The sequence below is a fragment of the Corvus hawaiiensis genome, chromosome 20 (assembly GCF_020740725.1).
Source record: "Corvus hawaiiensis isolate bCorHaw1 chromosome 20, bCorHaw1.pri.cur, whole genome shotgun sequence".
In the NCBI taxonomy this organism is placed as follows: Eukaryota; Metazoa; Chordata; class Aves; order Passeriformes; family Corvidae; genus Corvus; species Corvus hawaiiensis.
Genome location: NC_063232.1, coordinates 8,020,097 through 8,037,286, shown reverse-complemented (window position 1 = coordinate 8,037,286; position 17,190 = coordinate 8,020,097). Strand labels below are relative to the sequence as shown.

At 54.8% G+C, this 17,190-nt stretch overlaps 1 protein-coding gene across 1 annotated transcript in view; it reads left to right on the top strand.

Moving 5' to 3' along the window:
* The first annotated feature begins 10,000 nt into the window (after positions 1–10,000).
* STX1A (syntaxin 1A) overlaps positions 10,001–17,190 on the top strand; it is a 74,581-nt gene continuing 67,391 nt past the window's right edge. Inside the window, exon 1 of the mRNA XM_048324922.1 lies at positions 10,001–10,102. Within this exon, the coding sequence (XP_048180879.1) occupies positions 10,073–10,102 (30 nt within the window). The 5' untranslated portion in view covers positions 10,001–10,072. The remainder of the gene's footprint in view (positions 10,103–17,190) is intronic.

Sequence of the window (17,190 nt, the reverse complement as noted above, 5' to 3'; positions counted from 1 at the left end):
ACCATCGCACCTGCCCTGCTCACCGGGAGCCGCCAGCGCCCCTGCCGGCTGCGAGCGGAACTGCACCCGAGGGGAAATAGCCTGACAGCCGAGAAGGCTGGGACTGGGTTTGTGATTGTTCGCTGTTACTGCCAGAGTTATTGCTGTTTGTTCGACTGGTTATACACATATAGATATATCATAGTAAAGAACTGTTATTCCTATTGCCCACATCTTTGCCTAAAAGCCCCTTGATTTCAAAATTATATTAACTCGGAGGGAAGGGGGGTTGCATCTGCCATTCCAAGGGAGGCTTCTGCCTTCCTTAGCAGACGCCTGTCTTTCAAACCAAGACATTCAGCCTGGAAAAGAAAAGGCTTTGGGCTGACCTAATCGTGGCCTTCCAGTACCTGAATGGAGCTGACAAGGAAGATGGAGAGAGACCATTTACAAGGGCCTGGAGTGACAGGACAAAGGGGAATGGCTTCGAACTGACAGAGGGCAAGGTTAGGTGGGATACTGGGAAGAAACTCTTCCCTGTGAAGGTGGTGAGGCCCTGGCACAGGTTGCCCAGAGCAGCTGTGGCTGCCCCATCCCTGGAAGTGTTCGAGGCCAGGCTAGATGGTGCTTGGAGCAACCCAGTCCAGTGGAATTTGTCTCTGCCCGTGGCAGGGGATTAGAATGAGATGAGCTTTAGTATCTCTTCCAACCCAAACTGTTTCATGAGTCTATGATTCTATGGCTGGAGTGGGGTTGTGCATTCACCAGGTGTGCACAGGTGGGGAGATGAAACAGGAGATGGGCACTGAGGACAGGCAGGAGGGGAGACCAGTGCCCTCCCTGGAGCCATGAGGAGTTCACTGAATGGAAGTGTCTCTACAGTTCTCACTGGAGGAGTGCCCAGACAGGGAAACTCAGCAGGAGAAGTGAGAGGAAGGACTGTTGCGCGTGCCCAAGAGCTTGGGATGGGTGGGCGCAAGTTAACGAGACAGGAGAACCCTGAACTGAAGGGGGAGAACAGGAGGAGCCTGCAAGCAGGCACAGACCAGGAATTGCTGCAGATCCTTGGGGGTCCCCGAGTGGGTCTAGCAGTGAGACTCAGGGGTCTGTGCATGGCTGGCAGCCCCGCAGCTCTGGCTACACCAGCTGCAGCAGTGTAGCTGGTTTCTCTGGGGCTTTGTCTGCTTCTTTCTTTGAGCAGACTGGAGCTATGATGGGTTTTTGAGAGCCAGCTGAACTTCCAGCTGAATGGGCATCTGTCCGAGGCTGAATCCGGCAGCCTCACCGATGCTTTGGGCTTTGTGGGGGACAGGAGTAAGCCCAAAGGCCCTCAGGGCCTTCCAGGGTCAAATTAAATGAGCTTTGCAAACAAAAGGGAATGGCAGGAATGATAGCTTGGTGGAGGAAAAGGCTGTGGGCAGTTGACGGAGCCTGCATGATGCAAATCAACTTCCATTAGAAATTCCACTGTAAATGTAACAGAAAAAGAAAACGTAGAGATGAGTCATTCCTGTGATTGGAACAGCTTCCCACCAAAGTCAGACCGCAGGAATGGGTTTTGGTCTCAATGGAGGAAGATTTGGGCTGTGATAACTCCAAACTGGGGACTTGCCAGAAAACCTCAAATGGTGCTTTAGCTTGGCCCCATCCTAGGACTGCGGATGTGCACCAGGAGTTGCATCCTTCCTTTGCGAAGGATGCTGGGATGTAGGGATGTGTACCAGGAGGGTTGTTTGAGAAGGACACTGGGATGTGCGCCAGGAAGAATGTTGGAGAAGGCTGTTGGGATGTGCACTAGGAGGGGATTTTGGGGAGAACGCTGCAATGTGCACCAGGAGGGGTGTTTACGAAGGACTCTGGGATGTGCATCAGGAGGGATGTTTGGGAAGGACGGTGGGGATGTGCACCAAGGCAGGGGGTTTGGGATGTGTGCACAGTGGAGCTGCCAGCTCTTGGCAGAAGGAGCTGCAGCAGGACTGTGTCCTACAGAGATTTGCCTTGCCCCTGCCTGGTGTGTGGGGAGGGGAGGAATATTTTATTTGCACCGCAGGGTTTAAGTGGTCATAATTAAATCACTACTGGAGGTTGGTTGTTGGATCAATATGTTTTAATTTTAGCCACAGGGTTAGAGTAGCAGAGGAAGGCTCCTGGCAGCACAGGGAAGTTTGGGCTGCTTTGTCTCTCACCCCCTGCAGCTGTTTTATTAATGCTCATTGTCCTCCCAAGGTGCAGCCCACGTTCTCTGCAGTTAATGCCAATACTTCAATGCATGGCAGAATAAAGCTGACCTGAGCATAATCCCACTTCATTGGATCAGTCAAGAAATCAGTGTCCATGTGCCCTGTTCCTGCACTGGAATGATTGCTTTAGTTTGATTCAATATCCCTCACTGCTTTGGTTCGAGCAGGTTTTTAAGTGAACCCTAGTGCTGTGTAGGCTGGAGATGCTTCCCTTTCTCTCTCATCTGTCAAAGTAATTTTCTAGAGTAACACAGAATATCAGAAAGGACTGAAGGAATCAGACTTCTCTATAATTTATTCACAAGTTCTTGTACTTAAAAATAAAATCATCTGACTTTCACAACAGTTGGCAGGATTTCTACAATGTGTGAAAGTGAAACTTGTCTTGGAGGTGTGCAATTCTGGGTTGTTTCAAGCTTTCCAGATCTGAGAATGGGAGGATCAGCTTTTGGGAAGGTGTGAAAGGTGTGTTTCCCATGACTTAATGTGGCCTTAGAAAAACAGAAAGGTCAAGCTGAATATCAAGGTCTAATGAAGAGTTTTTCTTTAGGCACTGTAGCAGATGAGAGATGCTCATCTAAACCTGAGAGATGTTTTTCAACCTGTTCCTTACATAAAGACAGAGAATACAGATCATCCCTATCATATGCTTTCTTTTTTCTGTAGGAAATTGTCTTGACCTTATGATGTGTATCCCATATCGCTGCCCTATGCCCAGAAATTAATTTGTGCCTTTCTATGCCTCTAAACTGAGCCTGAGAGGGAGAAGGAAAAACTGAGCAAAACTTTTTCAAAGCAGTTTGCAGCTTGTTCAAGGTCACACAGAGATAGCAATTTTTTTTCCAGCTGCGGTGGGGGAGAGAGGAAGCACCCGGCTGGCTGCTCCCAGGACAGTTTTTTTGGCCAGTGGTTCAGCTTCTTTTCTCCGGAGAGAGACTGAGAGTTGAATTTTCCCTTTTCCCTGGAATTTCGGATTTTCCCCTTTTCCACTGGATTGCTTCAATATCAGAACCCATCGGGAGGACTTTCCACTGGGCACTGAGGGCCTGGCCCTGGCCCAAGCCCCAGCTGCTCTGAGGAGACCAAAGGGAGGAGGAGTCTGACACTTTCCCAGGTTTTTTCTCCACAGCGAGAGATTTTATTATTTAGCATTATTTTCCTTTCCCTGTGTGTTTGTTAAATAAATAGTTTTTATCTCTTTCACTTTTCTTTGAGGAAAATTTATTTTCCCCGAACCTGGTGGGGGAGGGGTGGTGACCTGCCTTCTCTCAGAGGATATGTTTCTAAATTTGGCCAAACCAGCACAGAAATTTTCCTGTGCAGAGCATTGGCAGTGGCAGCTTGCACCTGAGCGTGTTGTCAGGCTGCTGCTGGACGCATGAGGAGGTGGAGAGAGCCTGTGATTCCTTTTAGGTGGGTATTGTTTCTCTGGGGGGTTCCTGTCCCACTCTGCCACTGCCTGGGAGATCTTGTTCCCTCTCTGCTCATGTTCTTGTGAGTGCCATGATGCTCTTAGAGCTCTAGACATGGGATTGGGAATGAGAGACCAGACAAGCTGTAGAAAAGGGAATGGCCACTTTTCCTACTGCTGCTGGAAATACCGAGCCCTTACAATGTCTGATTTTTTCCACCACAGATCTGTTCAAAGGGGCTGGATTGCCTCTCCTTCTCCTTGGTCACTTCTCTTTTTCCTTTATTTACCTTCTTCTGTCCCATTTTGACTTTTCTGGCCACAGCGCACGCCTCTTCCCAATTTTCCACCCCCATCCAATGCCTGAGTGCCCTGCCTCAGCTTCTACAGGTCATGGCACAGTTCCTCTTCCTCCCAATGTCATCTCCGTGTTTGCTGGTATGAACTTGCCCCAGAGTAGGGACAGGAGTCCTGTCCCTGGAAAGACCATGGGGCAGCATCTTCCCGTCTTTGGACACATGGGATTGCAGTTAGCTGTCCAAAAGCAACTTTTAATGGCTGTTGGCATGGAGACAAGCGTTTGGAGCAATCTCCACTGACATATCTGCTTCCTTTGAGCAGGGAGAGGGAACCTCCAAACCTCCAGCTGTGATTGTGATTGTGATTGTGGTCATACGGACCTTCCCCTCCTCTGCTCCTGCCCTCCCTGCCATCTCCCTGGGGGCACTGAGTGGGATGAGGGGTGAGTCTCCCTTGCAGGGAGGTGGTGTGGTGTGGAGTGGCCCATCCAACTCTTCCCTTCCTTGCCTCTGAGATCCTGTCTCTCCTATGCCACAGGACTTGGCCTGTGTTCTTGGCATGGAGAACTCGTCCCTGGCTCCCTCAGCACTGATGTGCTCTGTGACTCTGGTCTGTTCCTCCATGAACAGCTTTCCAGCTTAATTCTCAACAAATTACTTCTGGCAGCTGTTCTAGGATCTCTGTCTTGTCCCTCCAAAGGGAATAGTGTCCCTGAAGTGACAGCAGTGACTGAAAATGAATGAATGAGCAGCTTCAGGTGGTTTCTGATCTGCAGCCAAGCTGCTGGCTCAGGGCTGCTCTGGATTTCCATCATGTTCACACGTGTTCACACACAGGCAAAGTCAGCCTGACTTTGAGCCCAGCACTTGCTTTTCTCTGTGTTTCTCTTGAGGATTTATTCCACATCCCCCTTGTGCATGTCTGAACTCTTCCTTTGGCAGTTGCAGTTCTGTCTCTCCTGATGGAGGCAAGTCCTTGAGAATGACAGGATCGATCTTGGATCTGCTGCAGCTGCACCAGCCATCCTCTGCAGCCTCTGCTCAAAACACCTCTAATTCCTCGTGTGTTCTCGGGTTTCTGTGCTGCATTTTGGCCTGCCTGACACCTGAAAGTCCATCCATACCCTGAGTGCTGCAGGCACAGGCGCTGTTCCAGCAGGCTGTGCCTCTGGCTCCCTGGATTTGCAAGCCCCTGTTGCTTGTAGCATGAATGAGGAGCTGTCTGACCCTCTCCATGAGTTCCTGCATCCCCAGGGCTCTTGGCAGACCCGTCACCCCCCAGCCATGTCTCAGCTCTTTGGATCAGATCTTGCTCTGTCCCTTGTCTCAGCTTCTGCCACACAGCAGAGCCCTGAAGTGGGTGGTGGCAGCCAGCACAGAGGGGACCTGCAAATCTCCCTGGAGGTGGGAAGCTGTTGGGTCTGGAAATGGAAAATGCTGTTCTGTAGCAGGCAGAGAAGTTTTCAAAGTGGGAAGGTTGGCTTCCATAGCACTCCATGGAGCTCAGAAGTGTAGGAAAATGTTTATTCATGCGCCTCTTGATGAGATCTGGCTAAAAAGGTCCTTCAGATGGAGGTGGGGTGGCCATGCTCAATGTTTGGGGTGGAGGAGGGTATGGACCTGTCCTGCTCTGGTAGCCTGGTGTTAGTACCAGAGATCTGCCCAGCGTGCTGAGCTGTGGCAGCATGGAGAGAGCCAAGCGTAGGGCCACAGCAGTGGCACAAGAGGACAGGCAGGGTGAGCTGTCAGCCTTAGCTCTAGTATGGGAAGGTGCTCCAGTTTGGCAGTAGCCAAAAGCGTGGTTGGACTCATCCCCAGTCTCATCTGGGGCAACCAGAGCAGGGTGTCCTGGCTCTGTGGAGCGACAAGGACAGGCAGCTGGGTCTAGAATCTTCATCCTTCTCACCTGCCTTGGGGAAGGCTGACCATGGAGAGCATGTGACACAAGGAGCCAGAGCATGGAGAACGTGGGACACATGGAACTATCTTGGGAATGGCCTCTTCCCTCAACAGGATGCTGAGAGGTATTAGGGGAGATGAAACCTCGTGATGGGCACTGGAGGGCTGCTCTGACACCAGACAAGGTCTTTCCCTTGCAGTATGATGGTGGCTTTGTACATCCTTCCATGGGTGAGACCATCCCTGGCACTGGAGTGATTCACAGCAACAAGGTCTGTGTCTCCCTCATTGGGGTGGAGTGAGCCCCTGCCCTGACAAGTTTCAGTAAATAAATGCAGCACCAACAGGAGAAATGCTGTGCCATCACCTGCTGTGCCCAATGCTTAAATTCCTCCAATGAGACCTCTCGGCACAATGGGATCCTGCTCCTGCACTCCCATCTGAGGTGCCCACGGATGTCCCTTGACATCAGAGCTCTTTAAAGGCACCTGGATGGTGGTAGCCAAAAAACCTGTTCCTGTTCCATTTCTTGGCATGCAAGGAGCTGTTTTTCAAGCTGATGCCATGAAGATTTTTTGCCTTTTCTTTTATACCCCTGTTATACCTTTTTTACAGCTTCTGTATTCTTAGTGGTTTTTGCCTACATTCTTGGACTTGTTTGTCAAGCTAAGAGACTCAACATTTTAGAAGCTTCGTAGCTAGGGATCAGTGTGCCCCAGACCCCAAGGTCCTCTCCAGAACACATTCTGTAAGCTAAGATAGAACCATCCAGGGGAAGGTTCCTTGGGGAGGGGGGCTCACTTGAACCTCTCATTGGGGAATCTTTGATAGATACGCTAATTAGTAAAACCTATAATGTTATACCAGATCTTTTGGGGAGGGCATTTTTGCGGGGTGCATTTCGATGCATATGACCTGGACATGTGTACCTAAGGATCCTTAAAATAAATACCAAGGTAAAATCCCTTTCCCCCTTCTAACCGTGTATGACTCTTGATTTTAAGACCAGGAAAAGGCATCAAAGCTAATACATGTATGTGCTGGGAGCAGGAGTTTCAAGTCTCTGGGAGGGAGCTGGTCCCTTCCCCTGCAGGAAGCCTTGAACCTGATGGTCTCAGGTCTGTAGGAAAGCCCAAGGGCAGCATCATGCAAAAGGATCCAGGTTTGTGTGAGGCAGTGAAGCAGCTGCCTGGGAAGAGGAGGAGGCTCCTCCTGGGGGCATTGGGCTTGGGTGGGCATAAGAAACCACCAGCAGCCTGTGGCAGGAGTATGGCAGCATGTGCTATGCCAACAGCCACCCGAGAGGATCCCAAGGGCAGTTAGAGAAGGTGCTGAGGAAGTGCTCGAGCACTGAGGTGCTGGCACAAGGCAGGACTTTGGGCAATCTGCACCCACTGCTGCAGCTTCTCCTGGGTGAGAGGGTGGGTTGTGTGTGCAAGTGTGGGCTTGGGGATGGAATTTGCACTGCTCTTGAGAGGAGCTGGTGACAGAGGAGGGGGTGATGTCTCTTTTTGGAAGTCCACAGCACTCCTGTCACTTGAGCGAATTAAGCCAGTTCCTGGTGCTGGGAACTATCCCACTGGTGGGATGTGCAATAAAGCTCCTCTGCCCACCTGGAAGGGAGCATGGGGAGACACTAGTGGGAAGGGGAGCCCAAATAGTGCCTTAGCTGGGTCCCTTCCAGGACCAACCCACCCCACCCAAGTCCCATCCACACAAGCTAGGGGGAGCACGGAGGCACGAGGGCATAAAGGGACCCAAATGAGAGACTCAGAGGAAGGGACACCCTGTCCAGGTAGAGCCTCAGCCCAGGGCCCTGATGTGAAGGCACCGTTGGAGAAAGAGGGGCTATAGCTGTCTGGAAGAAGGAAACGCGTTTGGGATGTGGAGGACTGCACAGAGTTTATTATGGGATATTTTAGAGAGGAAACAAAGGTGGGAAAGTGATGGATACAGGTAATTTGGGGAAGAACACGCCTGGCATAATGTGGGAACGTTGGGGCGGCCCTGGTGTAACCCAGCGGTGCTCTCCCAGGGGGATGAGCTCTCCGGGATGAGCGGGAGGGGAGCCCGAACCCCGCCCCGCTCTTGCCCCGCCCCGCGGCTACCGGGGCTACCGGGGCTACCGGGGCTACCGGGGCTACCGGGGCTACCGGGGAGCGACTCCGCAGGTTCCGGCTGGAGCCGCCAGGGGGCGCCGCACCCCAGAGCCGCGCCCGGAGCCGCGGCCCGGTTCTGCCTTCGGGGGGCGAGCGGGGTGAGCGGGGCAGTGCGGGGCAGTGCGGGGTGAGCGGGGTGAGCGGGGCAGTGCGGGGTGAGCGGGGCAGTGCGGGGCGAGCAGTGTGAGCGGGAGTGAGCGGGGCAGTGCGGGGTGAGCGGGAGTGAGCGGGGCAGTGCGGGGCGAGCGGTGTGAGCGGGGGTGAGCGGGGCAGTGCGGGGTGAGCGGGAGTGAGCGGGGTGAGCGGGGCAGTGCGGGGCAGTGCGGGGTGAGCGGGGTGAGCGGGGCAGTGCGGGGTGAGCGGGGCAGTGCGGGGTGAGCGGGGCAGTGCGGGGCGAGCGGTGTGAGCGGGGGTGAGCGGGGCAGTGCGGGGTGAGCGGGGTGAGCGGGGGTGAGCGGGGCAGTGCGGGGCGAGCGGGGTGAGCGGGGGTGAGCGGGGCAGTGCGGGGTGAGCGGGGCAGTGCGGGGTGAGCGGGGCGAGCGGGGGTGAGCGGGGCAGTGCGGGGCGAGCGGGGTGTGCGGGGTGAGCGGGGCAGTGCGGGGCAGTGCGGGGTGAGCGGGGCTGTGCGGGATGAGCGGGGTGAGCGGGGCAGTGCGGGGTGAGCGGGGTGAGCGGGGAAGTGCGGGGTGAGCGGGGCTGTGCGGAGTAAGCGAGGAAGTGCGGGGTGAGTGGGGCAGTGCGGGGGTGAGCGGGGTAAGCGAGGAAGTGCGGAGTGAATGGGGCAGTGCGAGGTTAGCAGAGCTGTGTGAGGCAAGCGGGGCTGTGCGGGACAGTGCAGGACAGTGTGGGACAGTGCGGGGTGTGTGGGGTAGAGTGGAGCTGTGCGGGGCGAGCGGGGTCGTGCGTGGTGTGTGGGACAGTGCGCAGTGAGTGGGGCTGTGAGGGGTGAGCGGGGCCATGCGCGGTGAGTGGGGTGGTGTGTGGGATGTGCGGGCCAGTGAGGCGTGAGTGGGGCTGTACACAGGGTGAGCTGCGTTGGGTTTGGCCGTAACACCCGCGGGGGAGACCCCTATAGCCTTTGCACCAGGTATACCCCAGTACCGGGCGCCCCAAGGATGCTGGACACGTGCCGGACTGCAGGAACTGCGAGCCGTGGCCCTGTGGTTGGATCCAAAGGCCCCAGGACCTGCAGAGGAACCTGCGGGCCCCGGCTATGGGAGATCCCGCTCCTCTCTATCCGTGGGAGCGGGGAGGCAGAGGGGTGTCTCCCCGACACTGCCAGTTTCCCCAAAAGCGGCAAACTGGCAGCTCTGCCTGAGCCGTGCTGGCACTTCTCTGCTCCCTGTGAGCCTGGTTTTGGATCCTCAGGGTGGATCCCCCAACATCCCCTGCTTGTCCTCATGCTAGGGGGGCAGAGCCAGCCTGTCTCGTTGGTGCCCCCAAACCTTGCTGTCTGCTGGACCCCCAGCACCACTGCCACCGCCCCAGGGACACCCAGGGGCGACCCTGCTCTTGGGGCTGCCCTGCTGTGCATGCCTCCACACCCTTAAGAGCACCCTGATGTGATGTCCCACAGGTATGCCCTCCCCGGGTGTGATCCCTCCCGATGTTATTCCCAGATGTGACGTCCTCCTGTGACCTCCCCAAGAGTGACCCCCCTCCAATGTGATGCCTCCAAGTGTGAGGTCCCCTGGGTGTAACCCGCAGCTGTGACCTTCTCGCGTGGACCTCTCCCAGTGAGACCCCTTTCCCAAGATGCGACGCCCCCACGTGTGAGGTCCCCTGGGTGTGACCCGCAGCTGTGACACCTCATTTGCGCCCCGGCGTGACCTTCCCCCGTGACATCCCCTTGTAGCTGTGACCTTCCTAGCTGTGCGCCCCCCTCCCCCGGTCGCATCCCCGCGATGTGGGACCCCACGTGCCGCCTCCCCGCAGTTTGACTCCGAGGTCTGAGCGTCCCCCAGCCAGTTCCCCCCATCATGGTAGGGTCCCCCCGGTGTCCCCCCGCCCATCTCCGCACCTCTCGGCGCATGCTCCGCGCCCGCCCCTCCCCGCGCTCTGGCCGTTCTCAGCGGCAGCGGCAGGATGAAGGACCGGACCGGGGAGCTGCGTGCTGTGAGTGCGGGGCGCAGCCGGGAGGTGCGGGGAATACGGGGGATGCGGGCAGCCCTCTGCTCCCGTCGGGAACCGCCCGAAGCCGTCTTGGCCCCCCGTCCCTGGGCTGGGGCCGCCCTGCCCCGAGCGGCGGCGGCGGCGGCGGCGGCGAGGGGGGCTGGGCGGGAGCTGGGAGCAGGGGATGAGCCCCCCGGACATCGCCGGGGTGTCGGGGTGGGAGAGGGGTTCCCCGGGCTGCGCCTTCCGCGCCGCCGCGAACCGCTCCGGTTCTCCCGGCGCCGGGCGGCGGAGCAGCGATCTGCGCGGTACCGGCGGGCCGCGGCGGCCGAGCAGCATCACCTCTGCGAAGGCCGGATACAGACGGGTATTTGTACCGGGGCGGGCGGGGGCTGCCCGCGGGCCGCGGGGTCGTGCCGCGCCCGCCCCGAGCCGCTCCCGTTTTGCGTGTTCATCCTCCGGCGCAGCCGCTGCGGCGGGGCCGAGGAGCGCCTGCGGCCACTGCATCGCGGGAGACCCGGCAGGTGCCCCGGTGCCGTCACCGGGGCTGTCCGGGAGGCGTCGGGCTTCGTGTGCGGCCGCTCCTTCGTCCCGCGGAGGCCCCGAGTCCTCCGCGGTCCCGGAGCGCGGGCGGTGGGAGGTGGCGGCGGCTGCGTGCATGGAGCATCGGTGGAGGAGCCTCCGGTGCCCCCCGCTTCCCGTGTCACGGCCCCCTCTTGCACCCTCGGGGCCGCGGGGATGCTGCTGCCCACGCATGGGGCCGAGCTCTGCGGACAGCGGCAGTGACCGGAGGGGCAGAGCCCGAAATCCCGGACTGCTGCTCCAGCCCCCGCCCCGTGCCACCCCTGGTCCTCCCTGTAGTGCTTTTCCGTTCTGGGTTTTTTTGGTTTCGGTTTTTTGTGGGGTTTTTTTTTTGTTGTTTTTGTTGTTGTGGTTGTTGTTGTTTTATTGTTGGGGTTTTTTTGTGGATTTTTTTTTTCTTAATTACTACACAGTTGGGGCTGCAGAGCTGCCTGGGATTGCGAGGGGGGTCTGTCCCGTGGGGAGGACCCCTGGCAATGGGGACGACTGTGGATGTCAAGTCTGGTCTGGCATCAGAGCTCCCACCAGGATCACTTGGCTGGGAATTTGGTTTGGTCTGGAAAACACCAGGAGGATGGAGCTGGGCTGACGCCAGCAAGGGGATGAGGGAGTGGCATTTGGGGTGACTGGGCAGCTCTGAATGCCCAGGGGTGACTGTTAGATGCCCGGGGTGGCTGTGGATCCTGGGGGAGGAAGAAGCTCCCCCAAGAGCCGCCTCCCCACTCTGCCTGGAAAGCACCCAAACATGGGGCTCTGTCTCCACCACCAGCACAGGCTGTGAAATGGGATTGAAAAATAGGCTTTTTAATAATAATAGTAAAAAGGAGCCTCGTGAATGTCCTCTTGGCAGCCGGCACTGGCTGAGAAGTGATGCCATGGAGTATTTTAAAATTTCTCTCTTCCTTTAAATATGCCTTAAGAAAAATAAAATGTGTTTTCGCCTCACTGCTGCTGCTGCTCCTTATTCATCAGCCTCATGCTGAGGGTGCAGCATTCTTCCCAGGGACTCCTGGAGATGAAGGAATGCTTTTGAGCATCTAGACGCCCTGAATCTGAGTGGGTGCCCCCTGTCAGGACTGCAGTGAGTGAGGTATCGTGGATTTGCACCACAGAGGGACACAGGGAGGAGGGAGATGCTGCAGTGGACACGGAAGTCAGGAGCGTTTGAACTTGTTTCCTCTCTGCTGCCTCATTAATAGCCTGGGTTGGTTCTTCCCATCTTAATACAGTGTCTAAATTCTGCCAGGGATGATAAAAAAGAAGGATTAATTAAAAAAGAGCTGGCATTGTTGGAACAGAGGAGGGGGATGCAGGGCGGTCACTGCTCTACAGAACAAGAGCTCCATGTCTTAATAGGATTTTTTAAATGGTACTTGAAATTCAAAATGCTAATCCCAGCTCTTTTCTGAATCTCGGTTCTGGTTGGGATCAGGCATGCTGGAGCTTATTCAGTGCCCTTGTGGGAGTAGTGCCCCCAGGCCTGCTCTGAACCAGGGACAGGAAATTTAACTTACAGGTGAAACATGTCCTCTTGTGGAGGAGAGCGGCTGAGGATGGGCAGTGCAGGATGCCTTGGATGAGGCTGGGCAGAGCTTTGTTTACAGCTGCTTCTGTGCAGGTGCCACAGCTGTGGCTATGGGTGATCTTTCCTGCCCATCTGGAGTGAGTTTGGAGCTGATCCCATTCCCCAACACCCCCAAAAGCAACCCTGATGAGATGGTGTGTACATGCAGGATTGTGAGAATCCTATGGTGCTGCATCCTGCCATAGAGCTGACAGCTCAGTTTCAGCGAGACATTGGGATTTCCGGGATGCGACACAGGTCCCAATGGTAAAATAATTATGTATGGTGTTTTGAGAGTGGGAGGAAGTGAGAGAGATGTGCCAGTGTTATAGGATCACAGAGTGGTTTAGGTTGAGAGGAACCATCCAGTTCCAGCCCCTCAGCCACTGGCAGGGACATTTTTTGGGGGGCGCTTTCCTTCTGTGCCTGTTGCTCATCTCCAGCAGCTGGTTTTGGGTGCATTTCTCCAGGGATGTTTGTGCATTTGTGCCGTGCCACTGCTCTCCCCAGCTGGCTGAATCCCCACTCCTGCCAGCCAAGTCCCTGCTCCCAGTGCTGCCTCCTGCCAGTGGGAGTTATGGGAGATGGGTGTTAAAAATAAAAGGGCCAGGTGGGCTCCAGGTCTGGCTCTGTGGATCCACCCGCTCACCTCCTGTGGCACTGTAATCTGCAGCAGTGCCCCAGGACTCACAGCCAGGCCTCACTCCATGCCTTCCTTTTAATTCCATACTGTTTCTACTGAGGCTTCCTCTCCTGGGGGTGCAAATGTGAAGTCAACCGCAGTTGCTGTTTGCAGAGGTCAGGTCTTGTGCGTCTCCATCTTTTCCAGAACCCCCCAGCTGCAGAAGTCCCTATGGACCTTGGAGGTGAATGTATTTACTTGTTTAGATGCCATCTTCCTTTCCTTTGTTAACCCTCTTCGTTGCCCTAAGTGCTTTCGAGCTCTTCTGTTCAACCAAAAGGGTCATGTAAATAATTCAGCTGTCCTCTGTCCCTCCCAGTCGGGAGTGGGGCTGTCACGTGGCGGGTGACAGCTGGTGGCTGTGGCACGTCCGCAGCCTGCGCAGCTGCCTGCTCTGGCTGGGCTTGGCGGGTCTTAGCATTATTGAAATGCTTATTTTTTGGGGATAGGGAGGAGCAGAGCTGCCATGGCAGGTGAAACACCGTGGCTGCCCTCAGAGCATTCCTGGTCCCACAAGCACTGGGGCAGGGAAGCTGCTTCGTCTGCTCCCTTGGGGTCCTGGAACGGGAGGGGTGAGATGCCGATGAATCCTCCTGGGGTCTGCTGGGCTGGGCAGCTGGGCATGGAAGAAGGTGACAGGAATGATGTAGATGAGCCCCACATGATCCTGTGTGAGATGTTGTGCTCCCCAGCAGTTGAGGGGTCCTAGGTGTCCCTGTGCTACAGGGATGCTGTGGGTGCACACTGTGGTAGGACAAGCCCAAAACTGGGAAAATCCTTTGCTATGCTTTAAACATGGCAGCAGGCAAAGCCCAGACTCTAGGTCAGCTCTGGGTGGTGTGTCATGTCCCCAACCTGGGAGGTGCCTGGTGGGGTGATGGACAGGATTTGGGGGACAGACAGACCTCAGAGGGGACACTGAGCCCCAGGGTCCCTTGTTGTGTGTTGGGGACCTTCAGGTCTGATGCATGGGGGTTTGGTGGTCTCACTGAAGTCAACTTGAATACGGGAATACTCTTGACCCACTGAGACCTGTTGTCAATCCGTGGGCACCAGAGAGTGATGAGAGTGATAATAAGTGCAGCCAGATACATCAGCTGTGTGCTGCACGTCTGAGAAGGCTGGAGCCAAAAGGGTTCAATCTCATCCCCGTTGTTTTAATTGAAGTGTCTTTGTGCGTGAGCTGCTCGGAAGCTGTACAAATGTTTGTTTTGCCATGTATCTCCCCGTTAACAAGATTTCTCAGGAAATATGCAAAATAATCACTACAGGCAGAACATGTACTGTAAGGCTGATTAAGCTAAGTACCGTGATAAACTGCTTCTTCCAGAAAGTTATGTATATTAGCAAAAAGGAGGAGAGTGAGCCCAGGTGGAAGACCAGGAAGACAGAGTGTGTGGTATTGTCCTGGCTCCGGGTGACCTGAGCACACCTGCCTCATGGGACTGCTGGGTGTCCTTGCACCGTGGCGTCTGCAGGATGATCCTGGAGGAGATGCGTGGGGAGGGGAGGGCAAGCGGAGGGCAGCATGGGAAACAGAGATGGAGCGATGCTGTGTCAGGAGCAGACCAGGCGCAGGGCCAAAGAGGCTGTTCTTGTTAGGAAAAATAGGAAACGAGGCAACTGTGGAAGCTCAAGGAGTACAAAGTTTTGCTGAGCTGGAGGAAGGGGAGAGGGCAGGGGTGATGTGTCACAGGCTACTTGCACTTCTGCACCTCTGCCTGTGCCCCTGCCTGCAGTGGCCAGAACCAGGGCTGGTGTTGGAAATGTGGGCACTGCTTTTGCCCCCCAAATCAGGGAGCAGACTTATGGCTGTGAGCAGGGGATGGGCTGTGACATGTGGTGTGTCATGGGCTCACAGAGTGGTTTGGGTTGAAAAGGACCTTCAAAGACCATCTAGTTCCAACACCCCTACCATGGGCAGGAACACCTTCCACTAGACCAGATTGCTCTGAGCCCTCTCCAGCCTGGCCTTGAACACTTCCAGGGATGGGGCTGACACAGCAGATAGACTTCTAGGTGCTCAGATCCCACATGAGGGATGTTCTGAAACATCTTTCAGCCTTTTTCAGTGATACTCTGAGTATTTTCTGTAGCGATGCAGCTTCCTCCATCACCTTTTGCAGGAGTGATGGAAGTAGTGAGTGGAGCCCCAGACATCTGCTGGCCAAAAGCTGTTCTTGGGGACATCCAGAGGAGAATAGGAAGTCCTTCTGCTCCAGCAGCCCTGGAGAGCTCCGGCTAAAGAAAAGTTTCCCCCCAGTCGCCAAGGAACCTTCAAAGAACCATGTCATCCAACCCTATTGCCATGGGTTGGGACGTCTTCCTATAGACCAGCTCCTGACTGGTTGTAGAATTCCAAATCTCCTGCCCAAATTGTGTTCATTTGCTCCTAGCCCAGTATATTCCTTCTACAGGAGAAGGTTCCTCCCCTCTTCTGCGTCCTCCTCCTCAGGCATCCACCAGCACCTCAGGATACACCTGAGCACAGGGGACAGACCTGGCTGTGCCACGTCAAAATCTGCTGCAGGGTGGGACTGAACTTTCTGTTAACAGTGCAGTGTTCCAGATTCTAGTGAATACTTGCAGACCCAGGTTTCTTTTCATGGGAAATAACTAAAAATGAAATTTTCTGCTCACAGTCCTGTGAGCTTTCAGGGCCACTGTGGCCACTTCCATCCTGCTGTACTTCTGCTGATGTGTGCTGCAGGTTTGCCAGTATGAACTCTGCCTTTTTCTCTGCCATTGCTGGTCTTCCATCAGGTTCTGTCAGACTTTGGGTTTGTGTATGAAATGATTGTTTGCTTTGGTTTTCCAGAGGACCTTTGCCTCTTGGGAGGATCAGTGTCTCACCTGGATGGTGCTGAGGTTCTTTTACAGGGTCTAGACAAGAGCACCAAAGAAGTGCCATTGAGCTTCCATGACCATGTGAGCAACCTGGTTTGGTGGAAGGTGTCCCTGTGCCTGGCAGGGGGTTGGACTGGAGCATCCTTGAAGGTCTGTTCCAAATCAATGCATTCCATGAGTGCCTGTTTGTAGGTGGGGTAATGGGATTTGAAGGATAACCATTTTATGGACTGTGTTGATCCCACAGCCATGGGAACTGTGGTACTGCCTGTGTCACCTTCTCTGCCTGAGGCTTTCCTTCTGTTTTCACTGACAATTTCCACAGTGTCACTAGTGGGCATCACCAGGGCTTGGTGACGTTGGCAAACACCAAAGCATGGTGATGATCCCAGCGGAGACCTCACTGAGTGCTGGGCCTGGTGAATACATAATGGAGTGGAGATAAGAGATGAGTGTTGTGGCTGCAGCTCCTTCTGCTGCTCATGGGAAGCTGTGGTCTGCACAGGAGCTGTAACAACGATGATGCCACTTAGAGGATGTTAAGAAATTAATTTCAGATTATTTAAATCTGTTTTTAGCCGAGTTATTCTTTAGCCATGACTGTAAATTTGTAAAGTACTGGCTGTAAAGTACGGGTGCTTTTCCAATTGGTCATAGTGCTGTCCATGTTTCAGAGCTATAGGAAGTCAGTGAGTTTGCCTCATTGCCCTGTCCAGGACTGATGGCAACTCTGTCACCTCTGATGCTTGTTCTTCAGAGTTAAGGAGAATTTTACCTGTTTGCTTTTAAAACTGAGCTTAAGAGTGACTATGGCTCTGATAAAAGGCTTGGACTTTGTGCCAAAGGCTGGAAATTATTTTGCAGCAACGCAAGCCAGCGCCTAAGGACAAAACTCTTGGAAATCATGCTCTCCCTTGCACTGCTAGTGTTGGAAATTGGAAATACCACCTGACTCATGCAGGTGTTGCTGAATGCTGAAGTCATCTGTGCCTTGGACTTCTATTCATTAAAAAAAGTTTTTAATGAGAAGGTATGGGCTGTTTTTGGTGAGTATTAGAATTATAGAATCGCTTAGGTTAGGAAACCCCTCTAAGATCCAGCTGTTTCCCCAGTACTGCCAAGGGCAGCACTAACCCCAAGTGCCACAACTACACATCTGTTAAATCCATATAGGGATGGTGACTCCACCACTGCCCTGCACAGCCTGTGCCCTGGCAACTGGGCTGGACAACCCTTTCCATGAAGAAATTTTCCCCAGTATCCAGCCTAAACTTGCCCTGGCACAATTTAAGGCCATTTCTTCTTGTCCTGTCCATTGGTGCCTGGGAGCTAAGCCTGACCCTCACCCGCCTCCACCCTCCTGTCAGGGAGTTGTAGAGAGGGAGGTCCCCTCTAAGCCTCCTTTTCTCCAGGCTG